Source organism: Pteropus medius, unplaced genomic scaffold (genome assembly GCF_902729225.1).
Source record: "Pteropus medius unplaced genomic scaffold, Ma_sr-lr_union100, whole genome shotgun sequence".
Taxonomy (NCBI): Eukaryota; Metazoa; Chordata; class Mammalia; order Chiroptera; family Pteropodidae; genus Pteropus; species Pteropus medius.
Window position 1 is genome coordinate 12017793 of NW_024354503.1, and position 24082 is coordinate 12041874.

The window sequence follows — 24082 nt, forward strand, 5'->3', positions numbered from 1 at the left end:
ACAAAACGCCTGACACCTTGGATGTATTCTCCAAGTGGTAGTTAAAACCGTGGTGTGATTCATTATACTTAGCCTTTCCTTAATCATAAGGTGCTTCCCTGAAAGGTCATGTAAGCACAAATTTGGGTATTAAATCATATTCCTCATAGTGAGGAACATACTCCCAAAGTAAAAAAAAAAAATTGCTGACACTGAAACTTGATAAAACTCCTAAAAATTAAAAAGGCCGCTCTGCCTGTGTTCTTTTCTAGTGGTCTAAACTCTACCTGAAAGAACTAGGGAGAGTTTTCACCTATCAACTCTAATTCGCTATTTTTCTGCACCAAATTTTATATATTGAGGGACTCAATTTTACATATTTAAGTAGTCCAAATGCTGTTGTCTTTTTATACCAACAGTGTAGTGTTCCTAAACAGTCATCAGGTGGATCTTTTATCTAAGTGACTGGATAAAAATTTATAGGCGCTAGTTGACTCTGAAGTTGATCCTTAAAACTCTGGACATATTTTTAACTTCTTTGAAATGTGAAATTTCAGAAAAAGTATTTACTAATAGACATCCCAGGTATTTACTAATAGACATTCAAAAGCACGCACCACTATCCTGTGACCCTTTGAGAAACAATCTAAGCAATTATGGTTCACAACTAAAACTAGGCTTTAAATAGTTGGATTTGGAGAAAGGAAAGGGAGCTGTTTAACCTCCAATTAAGTAAAATGGTGGCAGTTTGAAAAAAAGGAGTCCAGAGGGAAATGTTATTATGTTTCCTTCGAGTGCTGGCTTTCCTTGGAGAGGTCTGGTAGAGCAAGCAGCAGCCTTGAGGAGGGATTTAAATTCTTTAAAATAAGTCACTAGATCTTCTTCATGATGCCTACAAGGAAGATAAAATGATGCTATGTTAAGATTTGGTTAAATGCGATATTTGATTAGGTAGAAAGATGATCATGTTTTGTTAAGGGAAAAAGAGGTTACTGAACTGTGTTTTGTATTTCTCATTAGAAAAAGCAAATATAAGCATGGGGAAAGATAAACATAGGAAATCAAAAAAAGCATAGATGTTAATATTATGTTATTAAATCTAGGTAGTAGAATTAGAAGTGATTTTCCTTTTTATCATTTTCTATAATGAAAACATTACTTTTGTGATTTAAAATATCTTTCTAAATGACAAAGCTGAAAGGGTGGAAGAAAGGATAGGGCTTCGTTTTACTGTGCTAAATTGAGAGAGGGAACCATCCTCATTTTAATTTAGGGAGAGCAGTGATTTGTGTGACAATCCATTCTTCCTTATTAGGGCTAAGTGAGGTTTGTGATGTTGGGTCAGATTTGCCAAAAACTTACTTAAACTTACTTCATTTTTGGTTTCTGCATATCCATCTCACTTCTCTGTGTACACTCAGCAGTCACTTAGAATTTAGATCTAGTCTTTGGGATATTTTTTGGGGAAGATGGTAGTTATGGTGATAGGGTATTGACTATAACAGATGACTTTTTGTTTCTCTGATGTTTCCATTGAGTTCCATAAATGTTTATTGAGCACCTGCTTTATTCCAGGCACTGTCATAGCTACTGGGAACAGTGGCCAAAAGTCTCCATGGAGGAGACCAAATATCAAGGAGAATGATTCATAACAAAAATCACTGGGTCAGTGAATAAGAAAAAAACACCTGCGAGTGCCAAACTCTTGTACTGTTTAGTTCTTTCCTTGCTCTATCTACTCTATAATACAAAAGGATTATAATATCTATTTTTTGTTTTTTATTTTTTAAAAAACAGTGGCATCAAAGCATCTTACAACTTTCTCTTTGGTGCTAGTGTAGCCTTTGTGTTACGATGGAGGCTGAGAAGGCAATATTAAGCTTCTTGTTCCATGTTTTAATAATAATGTCCATCATTGTCTAGCAAAATTCTGGACCCAGCTCTGACTCGAATAGCCAACAAACATGGATTTCTGGCTGTCGGCTTTTACTAATCACACAGTATGTAACTGTATGTTCATTGTTTATCTCTGAGATTTGTTGAGTCAAACAAGAGAATCAGAATGCAGGGGGCATAATTGAGACTCATTCTCCCATCTTACAATGGATTCGTATTATTTGTGTATTGTGGTACTGCTGGGGATTAGAGACTTTGCCCCAGGAGTTAATGGACTCTTAATGTGTAAAAATGACTGTGTGTGTTTAAAATGGTTAATGTTTTTTCTTATTTATGAGTCAGAGAGCACCTATGTCATGTTCCATTCAAAGGATTAGCCCTTTTTGTGCCTTTTACTTAACCTCTGTCAAGAACAGCTAGTCCATTATTAACCATAGTGGCCTGTTTGCCATTTTTTAATTGAATGCATTCGGTCTGACTTCTTTTTATTTTATTTTATGCATTAAAAATTATATAGTAAAATTCACTTTTTGATGTGTTCTTTGAGTTCTTTAAGATAATATTTTTAGAGCAATTTTAGGTTTAAAACAGCATTGAGAGGGAGATACAGATTTTTCTCAATACCCCCTGCTTCCACACATGCATAGCCTCACTTGTTATCAGTATTACTCACCAGAATGGGATATTTTTACCAAGGATGAACCTACGATGACACATCATAATCATCCAAAGTCAATGATCATTTGAACCTTAGGGTTCAAACTTGGTGTTGTGTATTCTATGGGTTTGGACAAATGTCTAATTACATATATTAATCATTATAATATCATATAGAGTATTTTCACTGCCCTAAAAATTCTCTATATTCTGCCTATTTATCTCTTTCCTTTTACCCCACCTACCACCCCCAGGCAACCACTAATGTTTTTATTGTCTCCATAGTTTTACCTTTTTTTCAGAATCTCATATAGTTGGAATCATACAATATATATAGCCTTTTCAGATTGCCTTCTTTCATTTAGTAATATACATGTAAGTTTCCTTCATGTCTTTTCATGACTTGATAACTTATTTGTTTCTAGCGCTGAATATTTCATTGTCCAGATATACCGCAGTTTATTTATCCATTCACCCACTTGACTCTTTATTTGAAGTATGAGCTGTATTTTTTAGTACTCATTTCTTTCAAGTTCAACATCTAAACTGAAATCAGTTTTCCAGAATCATATCTATTGTTCTCTTCCAGGGCATGAGCATTTGGAAGAAGCAGCAAAGCAGTAGGACAATAGTTGGTAGTTACTGGTACTAGGCCAAAGCTATTTAAAAACCAAACGAAACAAAAACCTAATACAGCATTCCAAATTTTATGTTATCTTTTTTCCCCATTCTTTTGATTTTTTTCCCGTAGCTTTATTTAAAGAAGTCTTTTGTAAGTAGCTTATATTCGAGGTTTTTAAAAAATATAGTGTGACAGTTTTTGTCATTTAGTTAGGGAATTTCAGTGTGATTTTATTTTTCTTTACTCAAATATCTAGGTTTAAGACTACCATCTTATTATTTGTTTTATATTTGCCCTGTTCTCTTTTTTTCCCTCTCTTTTTGTCTTCTTTTGGATCAATCAAATATTTTTTATTATTCCATTTTTCTTCTTCTATTAGCTTGTTAGTTACACATTTTTAACTTTACTCTTAATGGATACCATGAAGATTACAACATGCACACTTAAATTATGAGAATCATTTTATAGATGTGCAGTTTTTACTGTTTCCAAACAATACAATAGCCATAGAAGACTTTAGTCCTATTTATTCTTCTCTTGCATTGTGTTTTTTGTTGTCATGAATTTTAATACTATGTGTTTCTTAACCCCCGAAAGGCATAATTATTATGGTTTTTCATGGTCAGGATTTATGTAGATTTACCTACAGATAAATGTTTTCGGTGGTTCTTCATTTCTTTCTGCAGCTTCAACTTCTACCCGAGGTCATTTTTCTTTGGCCTAAAGAATACTTACTGTAAATTTCCAGCAGTAAACTCCATTTTTCTTTGTCTGGAAAATGCCCACTTAATAAATAATTGCATTATTTACCCTTTGTTTTTGAAGGATAGCTGGAAAATAGAATTTAAGCTTTATTTCCTTTCAGTACTTCATGCTTAGTTTTACATTTCCCCTGTTAACAGCAAAAGAGATGTTGGGATTTTATTTTTAAATCTATATTACATAACAAATGATGTGCGCAATATTATACCATGTACTTTGGGCAAATGTAAAGATGAGTAAAGAAGACAAAGTCAGTGCCATCAAGGAAGCTTACAGTTGAATGGAAGAAGCATATAATATAATTTAGGGGAGTAAATCCACAAGAGTGGGAGGAGGGAAGTGCTGGATGTACTACTAATCAGCCATTAAGGCTGCAAATCGGAACATCAGTGTAGAGGTATGTGCCGGTGTAAATTCCTGTCCTGGCAGCATCTCACTTTGGGGACATTATGGTTAATTACTTGGCCTCGTTGCCTCAGTTTTTTCCTGAGAAGATGGGAACGCCATTAGTGCTTGTCCTCATGAGCCATTATGAGAATTATGTGTGCCCCACAGTCAGTCAGCACTTAGTGAATATGTACTATTAATAGTTGCAATTATTCTCATGCTCTTGAAGCAAGAGAGATGGAAGAATGTTCCTAACTAGCTTCAGCTCATACACATAATAGATACTTTCAATCCCAAACACTGAGAGTTACTACTTAAAGTAGACTGCCTTCCAATTCCAAGACTGCTTAAAGTGGACGGTGGAGCACAAAAGTTATATCTGGGTTCAGAGCCCAAGAACTGGAAATTCCAGCTAATTGTAAATATTTATTCCTTACTGCCTGAGCAAATGGTCCTAGGCTGGCAGAGATGTTTTCTTTAGTGAAGAAATAAAAGTGGTGGTATGTGTGGAGATAATGATCTGCTCTCTGAATGGCTATCAGAAAAAAGGGAAACAATTGAAGAACTGAATTTCTAGGTTTCTTTTTATGTTTCTTTTCTCTTTTTTCCCCCTAAAGACTTTGTATATTTAGATAAGCTTAACCAGTCAAACTTTTCCCCACCCCACTCTCTACCTCACCTTGCAGGGGTAGACTTGTTTTTCTCAATAGGATATCCTGGGCAAAAAATTTCATTAATTCAGATTTTTCTATTTAAAATGGGAATTCAAGTGGTTATCAGAGTTAAATGAGGTGTAGTAGCTTGTTAAACTGTAAGATGTAAAAGAAGTGAGATATTAAAGTGGTATTTAGTGGCTAGGTTCAGAAGTAATTGTGATTTGATTTCCAGCATTTATTGTTTCATTTTGAAAAAGGGAGGAAAAGGTATATTTAAATAATAACAATATTAAAAACAACTCCAATAATTGAAAATAATATAAAGTGCTGCTTTGACCAGAGATTCATAAATGTAAAGAATTGGTGTTGATCAAGCCGGGGAGTTGGGTATTTCATCCCTCCTCCTCTTCTTACATAAGGTTAAATTAAAATTATACTGTAATTTAACAACTAGTGGACCTGAAGTCAATATTATTGACTTGAACGTAATAGAATGATTCTTTGTTAGGGTATCTTAATCCTTTCCGGAAACCACATAGAACTCTGTCCCAGGGACAGAGTTTCTCTCTCTCTCACTCTTTCTCTCCCTCTCTCACTCTCTCTCTTACTCTCACTCTCTTGACTACAGTAGACTCTGTGTTGGAGACTGGGTGGCTTCGCTCTGTATAGTCAACTGGGAGATTCTTAACAGTGAGAAGAGCATTGGGCAGTCTCTTTTGGCGAGGACAGAACCTCTGCTTCTGCTGCAGAGGGAACTACAGTTACTGATTTTTTTGCTTACCAGCTGCAGGATGCAGCTGTCCTTATCTGTGGTCTTTCTGAGACCAGCTAATTTCAGAAATTTAATATAGCGAGGGCGAGTTGAAGCAAATACCAGCTGTACATTTAACTGTTAGCTTTTTGACTATTCAAATTTGTCTTTATCTTTAATTTGCCAGTTGGTCGTATCTTAGAAAATAGGGATTATTTTTCCTCAGGCCTTATGATGGTAGCTAAACTTGCGCGTATCTAGCACCTGACCCTGTTGTGTTACCACATTATAGAGGGTCATTTAAGGTCAAGTTACTTAATTTGGAGAGTGTGACTGTGGGTCGTGGGGAACTTCTGGGGTGGTGAGAAGGAGACATTATAAAAGGATTGCTGACACACAATAGGCCCAGGTACGTTTAGTGATGCTTGTGTTTAATGTGGTCATTGTGCACAAAGAAGTGATGTCTGTGAATCAGCCTTTAGACTTTTAATGACGTTTCAGGCTGTTCTACTTATTATCATATTTTAAGGTTTCATTCAGTTAGTTGACAACCTTTTGCTGAGTACCAGCTGTGTGCCTGGTAGTATGTAAAGAAGAAAGCTAGCTCCTGCCTTTCATAGCTCGCTCACTGAGATGAGACACATGTGCAAATAATTATAATTCAGTGGGATAATCAAATGTTATAACGGAAGTGTGCAGAATGAATTGCAGATAGTATCAAATGAATTCTAAGATCGTACCTGACCCTCTAAAATATACATAGAAAACAAGAGCAGATACATATTTGTCCATTTGAAAGTCATTTAAAACAAAAACAAAAACAGACTGTAGTTTCTTTCAAGACTATGTTTTGGTCTTCTTCCCGGAGACTTTCCCATCTGGTTTCTGCCCAGGGAGCCCCACCTGCTTTTTCACACTAAAGACTTCTCAAAACTATGACTCTGTAAAGAACTTCTGATTTACTTAGAAACTCTTTTTGTTTTGCTCAGTAGCAAGCTTTTCAGAAACCTTTCACTGTTCTGAAATAATAAAAGTACAGGAATAAGGTTCCAGTGTGCCACTTCAGATCACGTGCTGGAGTTTGAACTTTGACTCTCCAGGAACTAATCGAAGGAACTGACAAATTGAACAATTTGATTTTGTTTCTCTGGATTGGGATTGAATCTTGCCTTTGCCACTCACTGTGTGTCCTTGGGCAAGTCCCACTATGTCTCTAAGCCTCAGTTTCTTCATCATTGCCTTCTAAGGATCTGGAGAGGATTAGAGTTAGTGAGTATAAATGCCCAGTCCTGCACTTGACATATAGTAGGGGGCTCAGTAAATCTTAGCTACTATTTTCTGTTAGAATTTGAATTCCACAGTCCCCTTTTTTGACTCAAGAGCAAATAATACCACTCTACTTTCAATGAATACACATTAAGGAGAAGGAGAAGCAGCGTTTGCTGAGTATCTGTTATGCCCCAAACAGTGTCTGGGGTGCTTTAAATCTGTGATTATCTAGCAAACTTCATGGTCCTGTGAGGCATAAGAAGGTAATAGCATTAAGACCTATTTTTGAGTTTTGTTGAATGTCATGTCAGTTGTAAATGAAACACACACATACACAAACACAACATAACAGAATGAAACAAAACAAAACACAAAAACGGGGATCATACCTCCAGATGCTGACAGTTTTATAGGAGAGATAGTATGTGAGCCAAACTTTAGAATATATTCTATGAAACTGTTGTATAAAGAAGTTGAGATAGCCTTTTATTTTTTGCCTGTGACATGGTGTCTCAACATTCAGAGAAGGCTGATACTGTTAGTCGATGACATTTTCTAGCCTTTTAATCCACACCTTTACTGGCTTTCTCAGAAAGTGCTGGGAGGAAATCAGAATCAACATTGTGAAAAGAAACTTAGATTCTCCATCAATTACCAATTGCAGATCATATTTCTATTTTTTTAAAAGCCAAAACACATATCTGACTAAAACTTAGTGGCTTCTAGTCTTGGCCTAGCTTCTCACCCTATGTTTGTGAGACTGTCTCTTGATCTGTCATAACCCAAGTGCCAATAGTGGGCACACTTGTTGATGAGGAATTACATCATGGTTAGAAGTAGATTTTATTATATACCAGTTAATTTCAACATTTTAATCGCTTATTCCACAACATTTCTTTGAGAGGGACAGCTGTCACTCATGCTTTTCCCATAAAATATTGTTACAGAGGGATTTCTCCACAGTTGGGATGAGTCAGGGGATAGGCTGGAATGACCAACTATTAGAATGACTTATCATCCAAAAAGTACTAGGAAAAATAATGAGGAAAATTTTTTTGTTTTTATCACTGTCGTGATTATAAAGAGTGATATAAAACACGGAAACCATACAAGAAAGATTTAAGTACTTAGCAATAAATATACAAGTCGGAAAACACATAGGCAAATCTAAAGACAAAATAATAACTGAGAAGTTGTTTACAACATAGGGTTAATCTCCTTAAAAAATGAAGAGCTTTTCCAAATTAATTAAGAGAACAACAACCCAAAAGAAACACAGGCAGTCTGTGAACAGGACAGCTCATGGAAAAAGAAATAACTGAAAGCTCTTAAAGGTATACATATTTTTTAACCTCATTCAGAATAAGAAAAATTCAAGTTGAAACCTGCACTGAGATAGTTTTGACCTCTTAGACTGGCAAAGAGGGATAGGTATGGCACTATAGAAACAGGAAAAGAAGAACGGCATCCACTGCTAATGGGAGTGTATAGCAGCTCAGTCCTGTGGAGGGCCATCTGGCATTATCTACCAAAGTACATGTCAGTTGACCACTGACATTCCACTTTTAGGAATATGTCCTACAGGTATCCCACAGATGTGCAGAATGATGCAAATATGAATATTTATTGTAGCATCATTTGTAATAACAAAAGAATGGAACCAATACAAGTGCCCTCTCATAGGGAACTGGTTATGTAAGTTATGGAACATCTGTATACAGTAGAACACTATGAACTTGTCAAAAAGAGTGAGTCGGCTCTTTGTGTGCTAACCTCAAGAATTGTTTTTAAATGAAAAAAGGCAAATGTAGAACAGTACGTACACTGTGCCACACTATATTGTCAAAAAAATTTTTTTAAATTGTAAAATAAAAAGGTCGAACTGAGATGGGGTGGAGCATTTGTTATGTTCCTATTTAGTGTGGTGTAAGTGTACATTGTCTCTAGAAGATTACATGGGGAACTGGTAACAGTAGTCACCACCCTTGAGTGGAGCTGAGTAGCTGAGACCTGGAAGCTAGAGGTTGGTGCAGGAGAAGTACTTTTCACTGTATCCTCTTTCGTACCTTTGGAATAGTGTACCACATATATTCTAATTCTAACAGCATGAATCCAACTCATGATTTTATTAAATAATTTTAATTTAATCAAATTTGCTAGGTTCGAAAATTTTGAGTCGAGTCACAGATGAGCTTGAGCTTTCCTAAGTCGTTTTCTATGAACTTACTTTCTATCCTCCAGAATGTCTTAAGGCATGCTTAGAAGATTCATGCAACTTTTTTTCATGGTTAGAATTGTCCAGAGTGTGGAAAGGCTACCTGAATATTGAGTGAAGTTTAAGGAAATCCAAATCATTTCCAACAGGGTTACCTCCTCAAATATCCATGGCGCTGAGCTTTTATAAGGCTCTACAGTATATTTGTGAGTGGGCTCTAGCTTTGAACTAAAGGAGCCCACTTACTCATTATCCTCACTTCCTTTGTTGACAAAGCCAGTCAGTGAGTCAGCTCAGGGCTGTGACATTAGCGTTTATGTCAGTGGCCTGCCTGGACAGCTCGCAGACACATGCTCTAGCAGCTGGGCGGGGCACGCCCTCCCTCCCTGCAGAGCCAGCTGGTTCTTACCAGCTTTGGCAGCTTTGTGCAGCACTACTTGTTGTGACTTCCTGTGGTTTTTGCCTGGTGCATCCGGAAGAGGAACAATTCTCTTGCTTAAGGCAAGGATTGGCCACCCACACCTTGACTTAAATGTGGGTAGATTTGTAGCCTTTGGGAATCACTTTTGAAATTGACTCTTTAGAAATTATCAGAATTAGCAGATTACATATATACACAAGACGGTAGCAGCTACCTTGATTTGGGCTTAGGGTACTTAAGGGGAGAAACAGGCCTTGTCCAGCTAACCTGGGCTAAAGTTTAAAAGCAAGGCTTAAAGTAAGGTTGCAGTTGAAACAAAATCCTTTCATTATCCTATGTTTGGATAGATCTAGGGCGGGTGAGGGGTTTTTTAAAATAATTCCCCAGTGATTTTGCCATTATTCGATCAAGTTAATTCTGTGAGCCTCCTGAGGGTGGGTGAGTTCATCTTGCAGGCTCTGCTGTTGGCTCTCCACTCACCTGGACAGTGAGTTCACAGTGTTCCTGCTTCCGTCCCATGACCCCAGGGAGATCTAGACAGCCTAAGACTGACAATGTCTACTTGCCTGTTGATGATTTAGATTTAAGTGTTAGTGCTGTTTCCTACTTATGCAATGGAAGCACCTCATTGCTCCCTTTTCTATGGTCTGGGCTGGACAGAAGAAAAAGGAAGGAAATATAACAAAAGACTAAACAAGACTAGGAAAAGTTTGGGGAATTTTTTTCCTTAAGGTTATTTGGCTCTTCTTAGCCCTTCTTATTTATTCATTTATTTATTGTCTTAAGTTTTTAAAAAAAGATTTAACAAAACAGTGTAGTTGAAAGCACAGTACGACGACAATCCATAAACCTACCACCTAGAGTTGATTATTCTTCTTTGTCATTTTTCTCTATCTATATATGTGAGTGTATATTTCTAATCCATATTTCTATTTCCAAGACTTCCTCCAAATTTCTTACAATGGATAACCCTTCTTTTAAAGGTTTAAGAATCAGCATCTTCCCATTTTCCTCTTTCCTTTTTCTCTTTTTGTTTGCAAAAAATTTTTTTCTGAGTAAATTTGGATGATTCTTGTCCAAATGGGTTGGATTTAACAAGAATTCGCACTCAGAAGAATAATCTAAGTCATCGCCTCCTATTATCTGGGACTTTAAAGAAACCTATTTTTTCCCCTTTTTGTTGGGGGCAGTGTGTTTTTTTTTTTTTTTTTTTAAAGGGAGAATCACTGTATGCGGATACAATGATACCTGAACTTAGAAATTGAATAGATTTAGACGAATTTGTGGAGATAGGGCTGATAACCATGATTATCTAAACCTTCTTTTATATGATATCCTGGAACCATATCGATTTGGTTAACAAAGCATTTCTTATTATCTGATTTCCTGTAAACATAGGGCCCGAATAGATTCAGATATCAGGAGATTCTTATATGGGAAGAAGGATAATGCTTATTGTTGTCAGAGCACATGCCTACATAGACCTATAGGGGGTCAGAAATCTAATTTGATCTTTATTACATGAGCAGCTGGGAAAGCAGGAGAAACAAAGCTTGGGATATCATAATCCTTAAATAGTTGTAGTTATGTATTTGTGTGTTAATTCCATTGAGATAAACCTTTAGTGGAAATGGAATTTGTTTTTTTAAACAGTCACTGGTAGGTTGAGATCTAAAGAGACCCCTCAGGAGTTCTGGCTGCTGACTAACTGGCCCCTCCCAGCCAGAACCTCTTGGCAAGACTGTAACTAGTGATATTTTTACAACCAAAGACTCTTATTTTGTGGTTTAAGGAGAATAAAGTTGACTACATTTCACCTTCAAAAAAAAAAAAAAAAAAAAAAGGAAATATTTTCAAATAGAAAACAAAGTTAATGGTTACAGTTAAAGTGTCTGCTGTTTACAGAATCTCTCATCTTTATATCAGAGCAACTATCCAGCCAGAGTATAAGCTCTGCCATTGTGTTACAGATTTTTGCACACCCTGCCTCTGGCCCCTTCACTCTGGCTGAGGGGACAGGACAGTTTTTCCATCATGAGATTGCTGCTTATGTTGAGTTTACAGAGTTTGTCAATTTTTCTAAATGCAGTGGGTCCACGCAGGGAAGTGACATGGCTCAGCAAAGAGGATTATTTGAAACTAGACAGAACGATCTTGAATCCCTGAATCCCGGCTCTGTGACCTTGGGGAGATTACTTAACCGTCCTAGAACCTCAGTTTTCTCATCTGTAAAATGATGCTAACAAGAGCTACCTTAACAGCAAACACATTGCATTTATTTCATGCTGAATCATTTAGCACAGTATTAATAATGGCTTATTTCTTAAAGTCCCTTTTTGTTTACTGCATCCGAGAAACAGGCTGGCCAACTCAGATGGAATAGCAATTAGTTTTCCTTGAATTTAGCAAATGGGCTTTTAAAAACTATTATTAAAGTGATGGAAATTTTCACAAATGTAACAGAACTCTTCTTTCTAAGTGTTAGATGAGGTCTGGAGGAAAAAGTTTCGTTGAAAAGGTGACTTTTGACTGTGAAGCGCTATCTTCTTGAGTCTATCAGGCATATTGGGCCACAGAGGCAGAGAAAGGGGGCCTGGTGGAATCCAACTGGGTAGTGCCAGGAACCGAAAGGTTAAGTCAAACCATTTCAGCAGATTGGCAAGGAGCATCCAGGCTGGGTAATTAATGCTTCATTTCACGGGGTCACTGAGGCATCAAAGTTGTTAATTAGTTTTATGAAAACAGATTGTGCAACCCCAGGGAGATTGTAATTGGGTAGTAATTGAAAATAACTCGGTGGTAAACTTTAGTTGAGCGAACCAGTTGGCGGTAACTTGGCAGTAGAAAGGGAGTTGGGGTGGGGGACGAGGTGGAGGGAGAGAATGAGACAGTGATAGCCAGACAAATAATAAACAAGATATAATTTGAACAGACATGACCTAGGCTAACATTTTCTCTTAGAAATGAGGAAACAGGTCTGAGGAGGGAAGTGGTTTTTCTAGGACCACACAGCTAGTTAGTGGTATATTTCTTTTCTTCCCTTGTAATGGTATTCTAGGATTTTCATAACTTTGATTTTTAGGAGGGGACTGTGGGGAACATGAAATGTGTGCTGAAAGGATGGCTTCTGAGGCCAGAGTTCTCGGCGCATTCTTGTTTGCAGAATATACTCAGGAATGCTGCTGGATCATAGGATAGAAGAAAAGTAGTCTCGAAATCTTGTTTAATTTATATACCACCCTTGCCATGGATAAAGCTTGGAGGGACTTTTCTTTACCATTCATGGCTCCACCATTCCCAGGGGCTAGAGTAACACTTTTAACCTTCCATACTTAATGAAAGATCAGGCAACAGGGAAGTGGTTTTTTGGCTTGATATTAAAGAGGAGAATTATTTTTGAGCTTCAGTTTCTGGTTGTGAATTTGGTGAGCACCCAGAGTGAGCACGTCAATGTGGGGGCTCTGGTTGAGATAGGCAGGGAAGTGTTATAAGGACACAGCTGGAAGTGGCTCATTCCAGTACAACCAGAATACAAGTTAAATCATTGTTCTCACAAACACTGCTACAAACCTCTACAGCCGAGAGCTGTTCAAGCTTGTACATTTCAGTCAATACCTTGTTTATTAATCCATTCGGATGGTTCCTCGTACTCAGGGATTTGAGGAATCAGAAAGGAAAATAGGTCATCAAGGTAGCTCCTCTAGATGTGACTCAGCCCTTGAGTCAGGTGAACCATTTATTTCTTCTCTTATCAGTTTGGACTAATAAATACACTATCTGGAAGGACTAAGTGTACTTGCATAAAAACTAACCAGGAGGATATTTGGGGCTCATTTGGCCAAAATAAATCACATGCTTTTGAAGTTTCCATAATAGAACCATCTGTTTTTGGCTGCTTGGGAAGCTCTTTCTTCATTACCCCTGCCCCTTCACCTCCCTTTTTGGTCTGTACTGTCTCTCCCTCATTTCTCAGCTGAGTCTTCCAAGTTAGCTTGATTACCTCATGGCTATAAAGTAAAAAGAACTATATTTCTCAAGTTTCTCCAAAAGGACTTCAAATATCTGGTGCATACATTCCCCTTCACTGCCGAAGTTTTCCCAGAGGCTATTCTTTTAAGTCTTAATATTTGCTTCACTGCAGTAAGTTGGGAGGAGTGTTGCCCTTTTGTGCCCGTGAACATTTAATAAAAGTATAGGGAGGAGCTCAGCCAAGTAGGGGATCTTCCAACTATCCTGTTTCTTGGCTACCGATACAAATAAGAGCTGCTGCAGCCACAACATTTTCAAGTTAGCAGAAGGAAAATATACTTATCAGTGGTGACTGCTTTTAAAAAATAACATTTATTGTTTTTCTGATTATAAAAAAGTTACTATGTCCCTGCAGAGAGTTTGGAAAGCTCAAAGAAGCATAAGGAATAAATTAAGTTACTCATTTTGTGAGTGTTTGGTTAACTTTATGCTCAAAGCTTTTCTAAGCAGATAAGACCCTCTTCTGTGGATATCTGGCTTTCTTGTTTAGAGTATCTGTCTTCTCTTTTAATATCTAAATCTTATTATAATTGTTCTTTATTTGCTATACACTCAATACTTGAAGAACTGTGAACTTTCTGAATTAATAAAGAATCAATTTATTCCAAATATGATGACTCAGTTTCTGGTTAGAGATACCACAGGTGACACAATGCTTGAGTTGTAGTGTTGCAAACCAATTTTGATAGTTATTGTATATATCAAGGTACAGGGAGAAAAGAAGTAAGTTTGTAGGAGTCATTTTTTTTTTCTTACAGAAAAAATTATAAATAACTTTAGAGAAATCTGGAATTCAATCAGCTACTATGTATCCTGCATAAAATGAGGAATACCCATACTGAGTAGCTGAATAGATTTTCTAGAAGAATGATGATTGTCGAATGGATTTTGGCTTTAGCTGTAGTTTTTAGCTCTAATGTGGTAATACTAAAACCATTCCTAGGGACATTTTTATATTACAGGAGAGCATCGCTACAGCATCTTGTCTTTTCAAGTTATAATGGAAATTACGTGCTTAATTTCCACTGATAGGACCCTTTGGCAAAAGTAGGGAAGAAATTAAATATTTAAAGTTTTGAACTGCGTTCAGGAAATGGGAAGGTGGACTTCTTAGTCTGTTGGCATGTGATTTGTGAGTGGGAATTTCTTTTTTAAGCAAGAACAGTGCACTATATTGACTGACCGTGTCATCCAATGTAATGTCCCTGAGAAACAGAGTTTAAACAACTGCTCTTTGTCTAATTGACTGAATGAAAAAATGTGTATTGGCATGAATGACCATGTGAATTTTCAGGGAGGAGGGGCACATGCCAGGGTCTATTGAGTTAAATTTTTAAAAGCAGGTACATAAGACTTGTCTGTGGATCAGAAAGGAGCCTCTGGGAATGCATGTTACTGAAGTCTTAAACTTGCACTGGAAGCAGAAGCAGGGTGTGGGGTGGTTACAGGGAGGAAAAATGCTGTCGGAACATTAGACATGTGCAGTAATCAGTGGTCTTCAGAATCTGCAGTCAGTTGCAAGAATTTCCCAGGCCTTAAAGACTGTCAAAGAGGCAGTCGTGTTTGCTTTGTGTGTTTCACAAGTATTCAACTTAATGCTTTGAAATGAGGGTCCATGTCTTTCTGATCGAGGAACTTGAAGTTTTGCTTGACACGTATGAGTGAAGTTATGAGAGTTCTAATGAGTGGTGATTAACAACTCTGGGAAGAGTGCACATCACTGCCTGAACCCTGACCACCCGCCTCCCAGATTTCCATTCATGCCAGAAGAACCAATAAAAAGATAAAGGCAGTAGAGTAGAAATGCCATAAGTGCATGCCAGAGCTCTATAGTGTCAATTGACAGGGCCAAGTAGAAAAGTCAAATGGACCTAAGATGAGCACTGGCTTTCTCCCAGTAAGTGTGTGCACTCTCTGGGCCTTAGTCATTTCACCTGTAAAGTAATAAGATATCACCTGTCACTTCCCCATCTCCACTATACACCTGGCACAGTCGTGATTACACCTTACCTAACCACTGTAGCAGCCTGCAAATGGTCTCCCTACTTTGATTCCTGTCTCCCTAAAATCCGTTCTCCACACATCAGCCAGAGAGGTCATGAAACTCACTATCTCCATTTGAAACCATCTTGTTTGTTTGCTTCTTTTTACTGTCTCTGGCACCCACTCCAGAGTACAACAAGCTTCATGCTCATGCTCTCCATTATATCCTTAAGGGCTGATACCCTGGCAGAAGTGGGGTCCTCACTCTCTCCTCCTAGATGCTTTTGCCTTTGCTCCTCTGTTCTCATTCTTTCACAGTTTTGTTTAATTCCTGAGCTAGTTTGAAATGCGAGTCAGGAAACCTAGGATCTAGTCTCAGTTCTGCCACTTACTGGTTGGGAACCCTTAATTAAGAAAGTTACTTAATTTCTCTAGGCCTCAGTTTCTTTACTTGTGAAGAGAGGGTATCTTAGATTTCGAAGGCTTCCATAAAAAAGTACCACAGACTGGGAAGCTTAAACAACATAATTTTATTTTCTCATGATTCTAGAAGCTATTCGTTTGAGGTAAAGATGTCAGCAGGGTTGGCTGATTCTGAGGCCTCTTCCCTTGGATTGTAGATGGCCATCTTCTCCCTGTGTCCTCAAATGGTCTTCCCTCTGTATGTGTCTGTGTCCTGATCTCTTCTGTTAAGGACAGCAGTCATATGGGATTAGGACCCAATCGTACTGTAATTACCTCTTTAAAGACCTTGTCTCCACATATTCTAAGGTGTGGGGAATTACAACTTCAACATATGAATTCGAGGGGCACATAATCCAACCTATATTAGAAAGGAATACACTAGATATTATCTAAGATTTTTTCTAGCTCTACAAAGTTATATTTTAAGTTGGAGATCTTCCTCTTCACTCCTTTCCTTCTCTAGCTCCACTTTTGGAAGGTAACATTTTGGTGCATATGCATATGCTTTCTAATTTTTTAATGCTCATATATATTTATAAGGGTTTACATATATTTTTAAAGGGTTTCAAAGTATGCATGTGGTGTGTTTGTGGGTATGTGTGTATCTAGCAATAATATGGTAAATTAAGGACCGTTTGAATGGGAGAATTTATAAAATATTAAATGGAACAAAAATAGTGTCTGAGATTTTTAATTTTTTCTCTCTAATTTTTAAGTATATAATAAAAAAAAAAAATTTGTTATTTTCTCCTATAGCTGGAAACTGACAAACTGGCCCTCCCGATGAGCCCCAGCCCACTTAGCCCGAGTCCCGCCCCCAGCCCCAACACGAAACTTGAGAATTCCACTCTCTTGACGGTGGAGCCCTCCCCGCTGGAGAAGAACAAAGGCTTCTTCGTGGACGAGTCCGAGCCCCTTCTTCGCTGTGACTCCACTTCCAGTGGCTCCTCCGCGCTTAGCAGGACGGGCTCCTTTATTACCAAAGGTATAGACATTCATTCTTTAAGCCTTCCTCAAGAGCCTCCAGGTTTTTTCCCTTGCTACTTCCATAGTCCACTAGTAGTTGAATCATTCAAATGACCTGTCTAGGAAGACCTGTCATAGACTTCAAGATAAAACTGACTTAAGAGAAAATCTGTACAGCCCACACTGTCTGGCCGATAGCCTGTGCAGAAGTATCGTCCCCTTTTATCCTCATGATGTTATCAAGTGTGTGTTTCAAGGAAGGGCTGATAAAATGTAGTCTGGCAGGTTTTTTGAAAATTATTTACCAGATTTGCAGAATCCAAGGGTTTAAAGAGCCTGAAGTATAGGTTTTAGTGATTTGATTTTAAACTTTGCTATTAAGCTTGGTTTCACATAACAGTGTTTTAAACATGGATTGGTGCTTTTGGTAAATAATTTGCCACTTTCGGTATTTAATAGCAGGGTAGGGAATTAGCATGCACACTATATTGACAACATTTTTATTAGAAATTTCCTAGTTTGTTTAATTCCAGTTATATTTTCGTGAAAGGATTATATTTTATGTCATACTTTATATATTTATAAAATATTTTCTATTTTACATATAATTTATAAACTTTACATATTTATATTTTATGTTTACATAAAATATTTATATTTTAGTTTATATTTTGTTACATGTATATTTTAGAGAAAGCTTTTTATAATGTAATAAAAGTTATAATTCCTCACCCTACCGTAAGGTGTGACCCGAGAAGCATTATTTTCTTATTTATGTGCTTTTGCTCTTAGTAGTTTAGCTTTAAAATATTGCAGTGTAATTAGAAATAAGCAGATTACATTGACTTGGAATTTTTGAGGAGAGAAGTGTGGGCTGAGATCTTTGTTTAGCAAATGAACTACAGATGGGGACAATAGTAAAGTTTTATATATATATATATATATATATATTTAGTTTTTTAGTTTTTAAAAGTATTATAGCCTTCTCCTTCTGACTTTTAGAAGAATGTAGAATAAGTAGTTTAGGTTTAGGCAAAAGTCATATTAAAGGACACGTCAACAACCCTTTCAAGCAGATCCTTGGCTGATCTTTGTTAGGTAAATCTTATTCTGTTATCTTATGGACAATGCTAGTAAAAACTCCCTTGGTGTTTAAAATGTGCCAGAGGTTCACTCCCTCACCTTGTGGTGGTGGGGTGGGGATAGCCTGGAGAGAGTAACTGTCACTCTTAGCTCCCCTCTGTGTCTGGTCAGTACTGTCCCTTTACATCTGTCTCTTTCCCTTCCTTCTCCTCCCTGCAGAAAAGAAGGACACAGTGTTGCGGCAGGTACGCCTGGATCCCTGCGACTTGCAGCCTATTTTTGATGATATGCTCCACATTCTGAATCCTGAGGAGCTGCGGGTGATTGAGGAGATTCCTCAGGCTGAGGACAAGCTGGACCGGCTATTTGAAATTATTGGAGTCAAGAGCCAGGAAGCCAGCCAGACCCTCCTGGACTCTGTTTATAGCCATCTTCCTGACCTGTTGTAGAACACAGGGGATACTGCACTCTGGAAATTACTCATTTTAGTGGCAGGGTGTTTTTTTTTTTTTCTTTGTTGTGTGTATGTGTGTGTGTGTGTGTGTGTGTGTGTGTGTGTGTGTGTTGTAACAGAGTATATGGCCAGTGTTTTGAGTTCTTTCTTTTTTTTTTTCTAACCCTTCTAAGAATTTAGTTTGTAAGCCTTTTCGAGGTGTAACTTGCAAAATAGCCACCACTAAAGCTTTTTAGATTTCATATTTTCTTTGTTTTGCCTTCTTATGTATTTTCAAAATTGTTCTGTGCACTTTAAATTCACTTAACTTACCACAAATGCAGTGTGACTATTCCGACACACCGAGTTGTGAGCCTTTTCTTTAAAAGTGTAATGGCATCTTATGAATTCCGTAAGCAGTCTTGATATCTCAACATCCACACCTACTTTTTTTTATTCTTCCTATTTTTTTTATTATTATTTGTCATTTACGAATTTTCTTAAAGGTTAAGGAAATATAAGACCCCGTCGAGTTACTGTAATTCAGTTAGGTTTTGAGTTATCTTTTGAATATGACTTGTTGTATAGTTCATGTTCATGGCTGAAACTTGACCACACTGTTGCCGATTGTATGGTTTTCTTCTGACACCGTGTAGAATGCTTGATTACTTGTGCTCTTCTTTCACTCACATGTTCTGGGCTGGAGACATGAAATCCTCAAGCCATCAGGACTTGCTCTTTAAGTGGCTTGAAAACTGGGCCACCAAAGAACTTGAACTTCATCTTTTAGGGACTGAGCTATTCTGGAACATAGTGCTGCACTTTGGAAAGTCACAATTGAGTGCCAGTGGCACCTTTTCCATAGAGAATTTGCCCAGCTTTGCTTTAAAAATGTCTTGTTTTTTATACACACACAGTAGATAGATCCAGTCTGCCCTCAAGGCCTTCATAATTCAATCCTTTTAATTAAAAATGGCTGCAGCTGTAAGAACTCTTGTCTGATATATTTCCAACTATGCTCCCATTTATAAACATACCCTCTAATGCTCAGTTGCCAGATTCTAATGCAAAGGTGGCGTGGACTCCCTTTGTGTGGGTAAGGTTTGTGCATATTGGTGAGGAACTGATATCGGAAAAATGCCTTCAAGTGTACTAATTTATTAATAAATATTAGGTGTTTATTACATGAGTAGTTTGTATGTATTTAATCCTTGCCTTGTACATGTGCTCAAGTTATAACTCTTTGAAAATATATATATTCTAAAAACCTCAGCATTCCAAACTGTAAATCATACAAATTAGCCAAGGTTTGTATCTAAAAATATACAAGGAGATTCAAAAAAAAGGACTGCCAGGCATTAAATAATCAAGCATTTTCTAGTCTTTCGAGGTAAACCTGAGGCTCCTGTTTCTGAGATTATCCCTATTTTAAGAAATGAGGATTTTGAGGCGGAGAGGTACAGATGGTGACTAGGCCTTGGAGTATATTCATCTTACTCATTTCCATCTAGGAAATTTATCACTCATGGGAGAGTCTATAAAAGTTCATAGTCTTCTATATGAAACCTACTGTCCCTGAGTAACTTCAAGGTCTTTCTTGGCAGTAAGGCAGGGTGAAATCTTATGGTAGGCTATATTACATTACATTATATTTATTATATTTTATATTTTATCACATAGCTTAGCTTGGGAACCCTGGCTCTACAGAATTCCAATGGCCAGTACCTCAGCAATTTTGAGTTCCTCTTTTATGAGAAACTGGAAGTAGATACCCTGTCTGAACACTTTGACTTATGTCAGCGACATTACAGGGGTTTTCTGGTTTCATCCACTTCCATGTGGCTGGTTTCTAGAGAACCAGGGTGGTATTTGGTTTCACCGGTTCTCAGGCTAGGTTTCTCCTCCTGTTTTGTTGATAGACGATGGAACTCTACACACCAACACACACACGCACACACACACACACACACCTACACACACACCACTAGAATGGCTCATAGATAGTAGTGAAGGGGACAGATTTTGTATTTCAGAGGATTTCAGGACTACCACTTAATTATCTTGGAGGGGGGAAAACAATAAGTGAATGCAAAAATGTTATATTTATTAATCAATTTACACAGTTTTATACTTTACAAAGTGCTTTTCATATTATCTCGTTAAATCCTTATAAGTATTCTATAAAATAGGTACTATTATTATACCTATGCAACATAGAAAATGGCTTATAGAGGCTAAGGAACTTGCTTAAGGCCCTACAGCAGAGTCGTAGAGATCAGACTTGAATCTGAATCCAACCAAGGCTACAGGACTAGTAACCAGAACATCTTTGTTGAGCTCAGACAGTGGGTAGAAATCATAGTGATGAAATTTATCTGAGTTATAAGTAAAGCCCTATACTTAAGTTCAACAGATAATTGTGAATGTATAGTAGTGGGGTGGCATTTCTTAAAGATGCAGGGAAAAGGGGCATAGGAATTGTGGTTAAACAAAAGCTTAATACTGAATTAACATACATAGCTTTTCTAAAAACAAAACAAAATAAGAAAATGCAAGCTCCAGCTCCACGATTAAAAAGTATAATGTTCCAATCAGAGTTGATAGTCTCACTTGTATACCATATTGCTCACTTTGCTGGTTATCTCTGGTTCGAGCTGCCTTACTTTGAGGTATATGCTGAACTGGAAGGTTTCCAATGTGGGGGTAACTAGAAGAATAAGAAATAGAATCAGGAGCAATTGTTGGGGAATCTAAGTCTGACGACGAAGATCATATAAGAAAGGGAAAGACTGTCTTCAGTTTTTTGAAGGGCTGAGGAAGAGAATTCTTTAGAGAGTAATATTATTTCCTCCAGGTTGACCTAGGCTAAATGCAGAGGAGCTTTTAAACAATTAGATTGGGTTGCTTTTCAAAGGAGGGAGTGATTCCTACTCTAGGGGAAAATTGGATATGAGTCAGTGGTTCTCCATCTTTCACGTAGATAAGAACTACTTGGGACTGAGCAATCTGTTGTGCAGGCAGAGATTCAGGAGATTTGTGGTAAAGTCCAGAACAAGCATTCCATACTTCTTTTCTGGAAACCTTCACTTGGCCACACTTTGAGAAAGTGCTTTAGATCCTTGCCACTGGGAGTCTGGGAGCAGCAGAACCACAAAACCTGGGAGCATGTTAGAAATGCATAATTTGAGGTCACCTTGCTATGCTCCTTAAATTTAATGAACAAATGAAACACCTAGGGATCTTGTTAAAATGCAGATTCTGTTTCAGTTGTTTAAGGGCAGAGGGTACCTGGGTGATGTGATGCTGCTGGTCTCCAGATCACACTGAGTAGTCTGAGACGCTGCCTCGTTTTCATGCCGAGTAAGGCTAATAGGAGAGATTACACTAATTCCACATTAGAGAAGCAGACAATTTCTGACGATCCAAAGAGAGTTCTAGAGTCAAGCGATCCTGGTCAAAGTCTACAACAGTAGTTCTCAGTCCTGACTGCACACTGGAATGAGCAGGGGAGCTTTGGAAATCCAGTGCTTAGGCCATAGCCAGGACCAATTGCATCAGACTCTCAGGGGATGGGACCCAGGCACCTGCACTTTTTTAAAGCTCCCCAGGAGATTATGCTGTGGTGTCTGCTTGAAGAACTATCGATTTAAGAGCTTGTGATGGGAGTGCTTCTCCCTAGATCTGATGGATAAATTTTAGAGGGAGGTAACCTGGAAATCTGCAATCGCTATTTTCCTGTAGCCAGTCCCACTCAACTCTGCAGACTTGCTTTAGGACCCAGAACCCTACTGTAAAACTTTGTGGAACTGTTAAGAATTTATACACTTTCAAGCATGATAGGACAACATCTTGAGGCTTAATTGCACTGATGAACCCACCTGCAACTAATCAATTTTTCAGGATTTTGAGTGTAATATATAGGGTATGATTAATCAAGATATTTAGGGAAGTGACGTTCTGATTTATGTTTCTATGTGTATTTGATTGAAATTTTGCTAAGTTTCAAAGAAATGAAGTAACATAATGAGTCATAAAACTGTACTGACTATACCATGGAATCTCAGAGTTTTGTAGCATCTGGGCCATCAGAGCATCAATCTCATTTATGTACAGTCCTGTAGATTCAACAAGTACCTATCTTGAACTTTGACATGAGAAAAGTAGATGTCATCTCTTGTTTAGTAGAACTGTGGTCCTTACCTGAGGAAGGAACCTTGGATGTCATTCAGAGAGCCTTTGATTTTAAGGTGAGAAGTCAAGCCATATCTGCTAGTGAATGACAGAGCACCATTGCTTAGTCCCCGCCAGCGCTCTTCCATAATTCTAAGACATCTCTTTTTGCCTCTTGAAAGTAAGTAGAAAATGTAATTAATCATTTGAGCAGGAATTACTTGAATTAGAAATCAAAACAGTTTTTTTTTACCCTATTTGACTTCAAGCAGCTGCATATATGAAAAATGTTTGGATACTGGATCCTTGTTATTTAGAAAATATAGATATTCATAAAATATCTATAAGAATATATAAGATATATTCTTATATATAAAATATCTTGCAAGAATATATAAGAAACATAAGGGAGAGGAACAGGCTGTCCAGGAGATAGAGGAGAGGAAGGATGTGTTTTTTTCATGAGTTGTTCTTTGGAGCCTTTTGAGTTTTACACTGTATGTATGTATTATCGAATTTAAAAATATAGAAATTAAAATCATTTTTAAATTCGATATCAATAATTTCTATGGTATCCAGGGAATGTACGCCCATGAAAACCAAGGTCAGAGTTATACGAATCAGACTTAAATGATAGTAATAGCTTTGTGAGGAGCGTTTTAGTATAATCTGCAAAAGGAATCAGACTGTTATCTCTGTTCTCCAGAAGAAGTGGCAACACCCTCTCCAACTTCTTTGAGGTTTTTGATTCTTTTCCTGGACTTGGGTTCAAAATAAATATTAAAGTAATGAAAAATTCAAATGAAGAAAATTCAAAGTCAGAAATTTAGAAAGGAGCAAAACACTTGTTATCTGGCTAATCTTTTTATATTCTTGACACAGGAATTGCTCATAATATCGTCATGAGGAAAAAGGTCAAAGATTTCTTAAGTCTTTTAGTAGTTCTTTGTCTCTCCAAAGGATATGCTTCTGCAATGGCCTTGTCTTGTTTTTGTTCACCTACTGCTTTATACACAAAATGATAAATAGAAAATCTCCTGGGGAAAGAAGAAGCATAAAGCTCATTTGCAATAGTCTTATGACAAATTGTTTCTCATTCTCCCAGGAAGCTTAAAACAGCCAATATTCCAACAGGTTTTGGTTCATTTTGTTTAATATAGTGTACCTATGAACAGAAATATATGTTTTATCACTCCATCCATCCATTCATGAAACATTTGACCACTTACCATGGGCTGGGCACTATGCTAGGAGCTAGAAATACAAAAAATTCTATACAACATCGTAACTACCAAAAGGAATAGGGCATTTGTCTGTACACTGCTGTATCCTCAGCAT

At 37.4% G+C, this 24082-nt stretch overlaps 1 protein-coding gene across 1 annotated transcript in view; it reads left to right on the top strand.

Moving 5' to 3' along the window:
• The window catches only part of TNFRSF21 (TNF receptor superfamily member 21), a 65505-nt gene extending 45742 nt beyond the window's left edge, over window positions 1-19763 (top strand). Inside the window, exons 5-6 of the mRNA XM_039854944.1 lie at window positions 16849-17077; window positions 18361-19763. Of these exons, the coding sequence (XP_039710878.1) occupies window positions 16849-17077; window positions 18361-18590 (459 nt within the window). The 3' untranslated portion in view covers window positions 18591-19763. The remainder of the gene's footprint in view (window positions 1-16848; window positions 17078-18360) is intronic.
• The last annotated feature ends 4319 nt before the right edge of the window (window positions 19764-24082 follow it).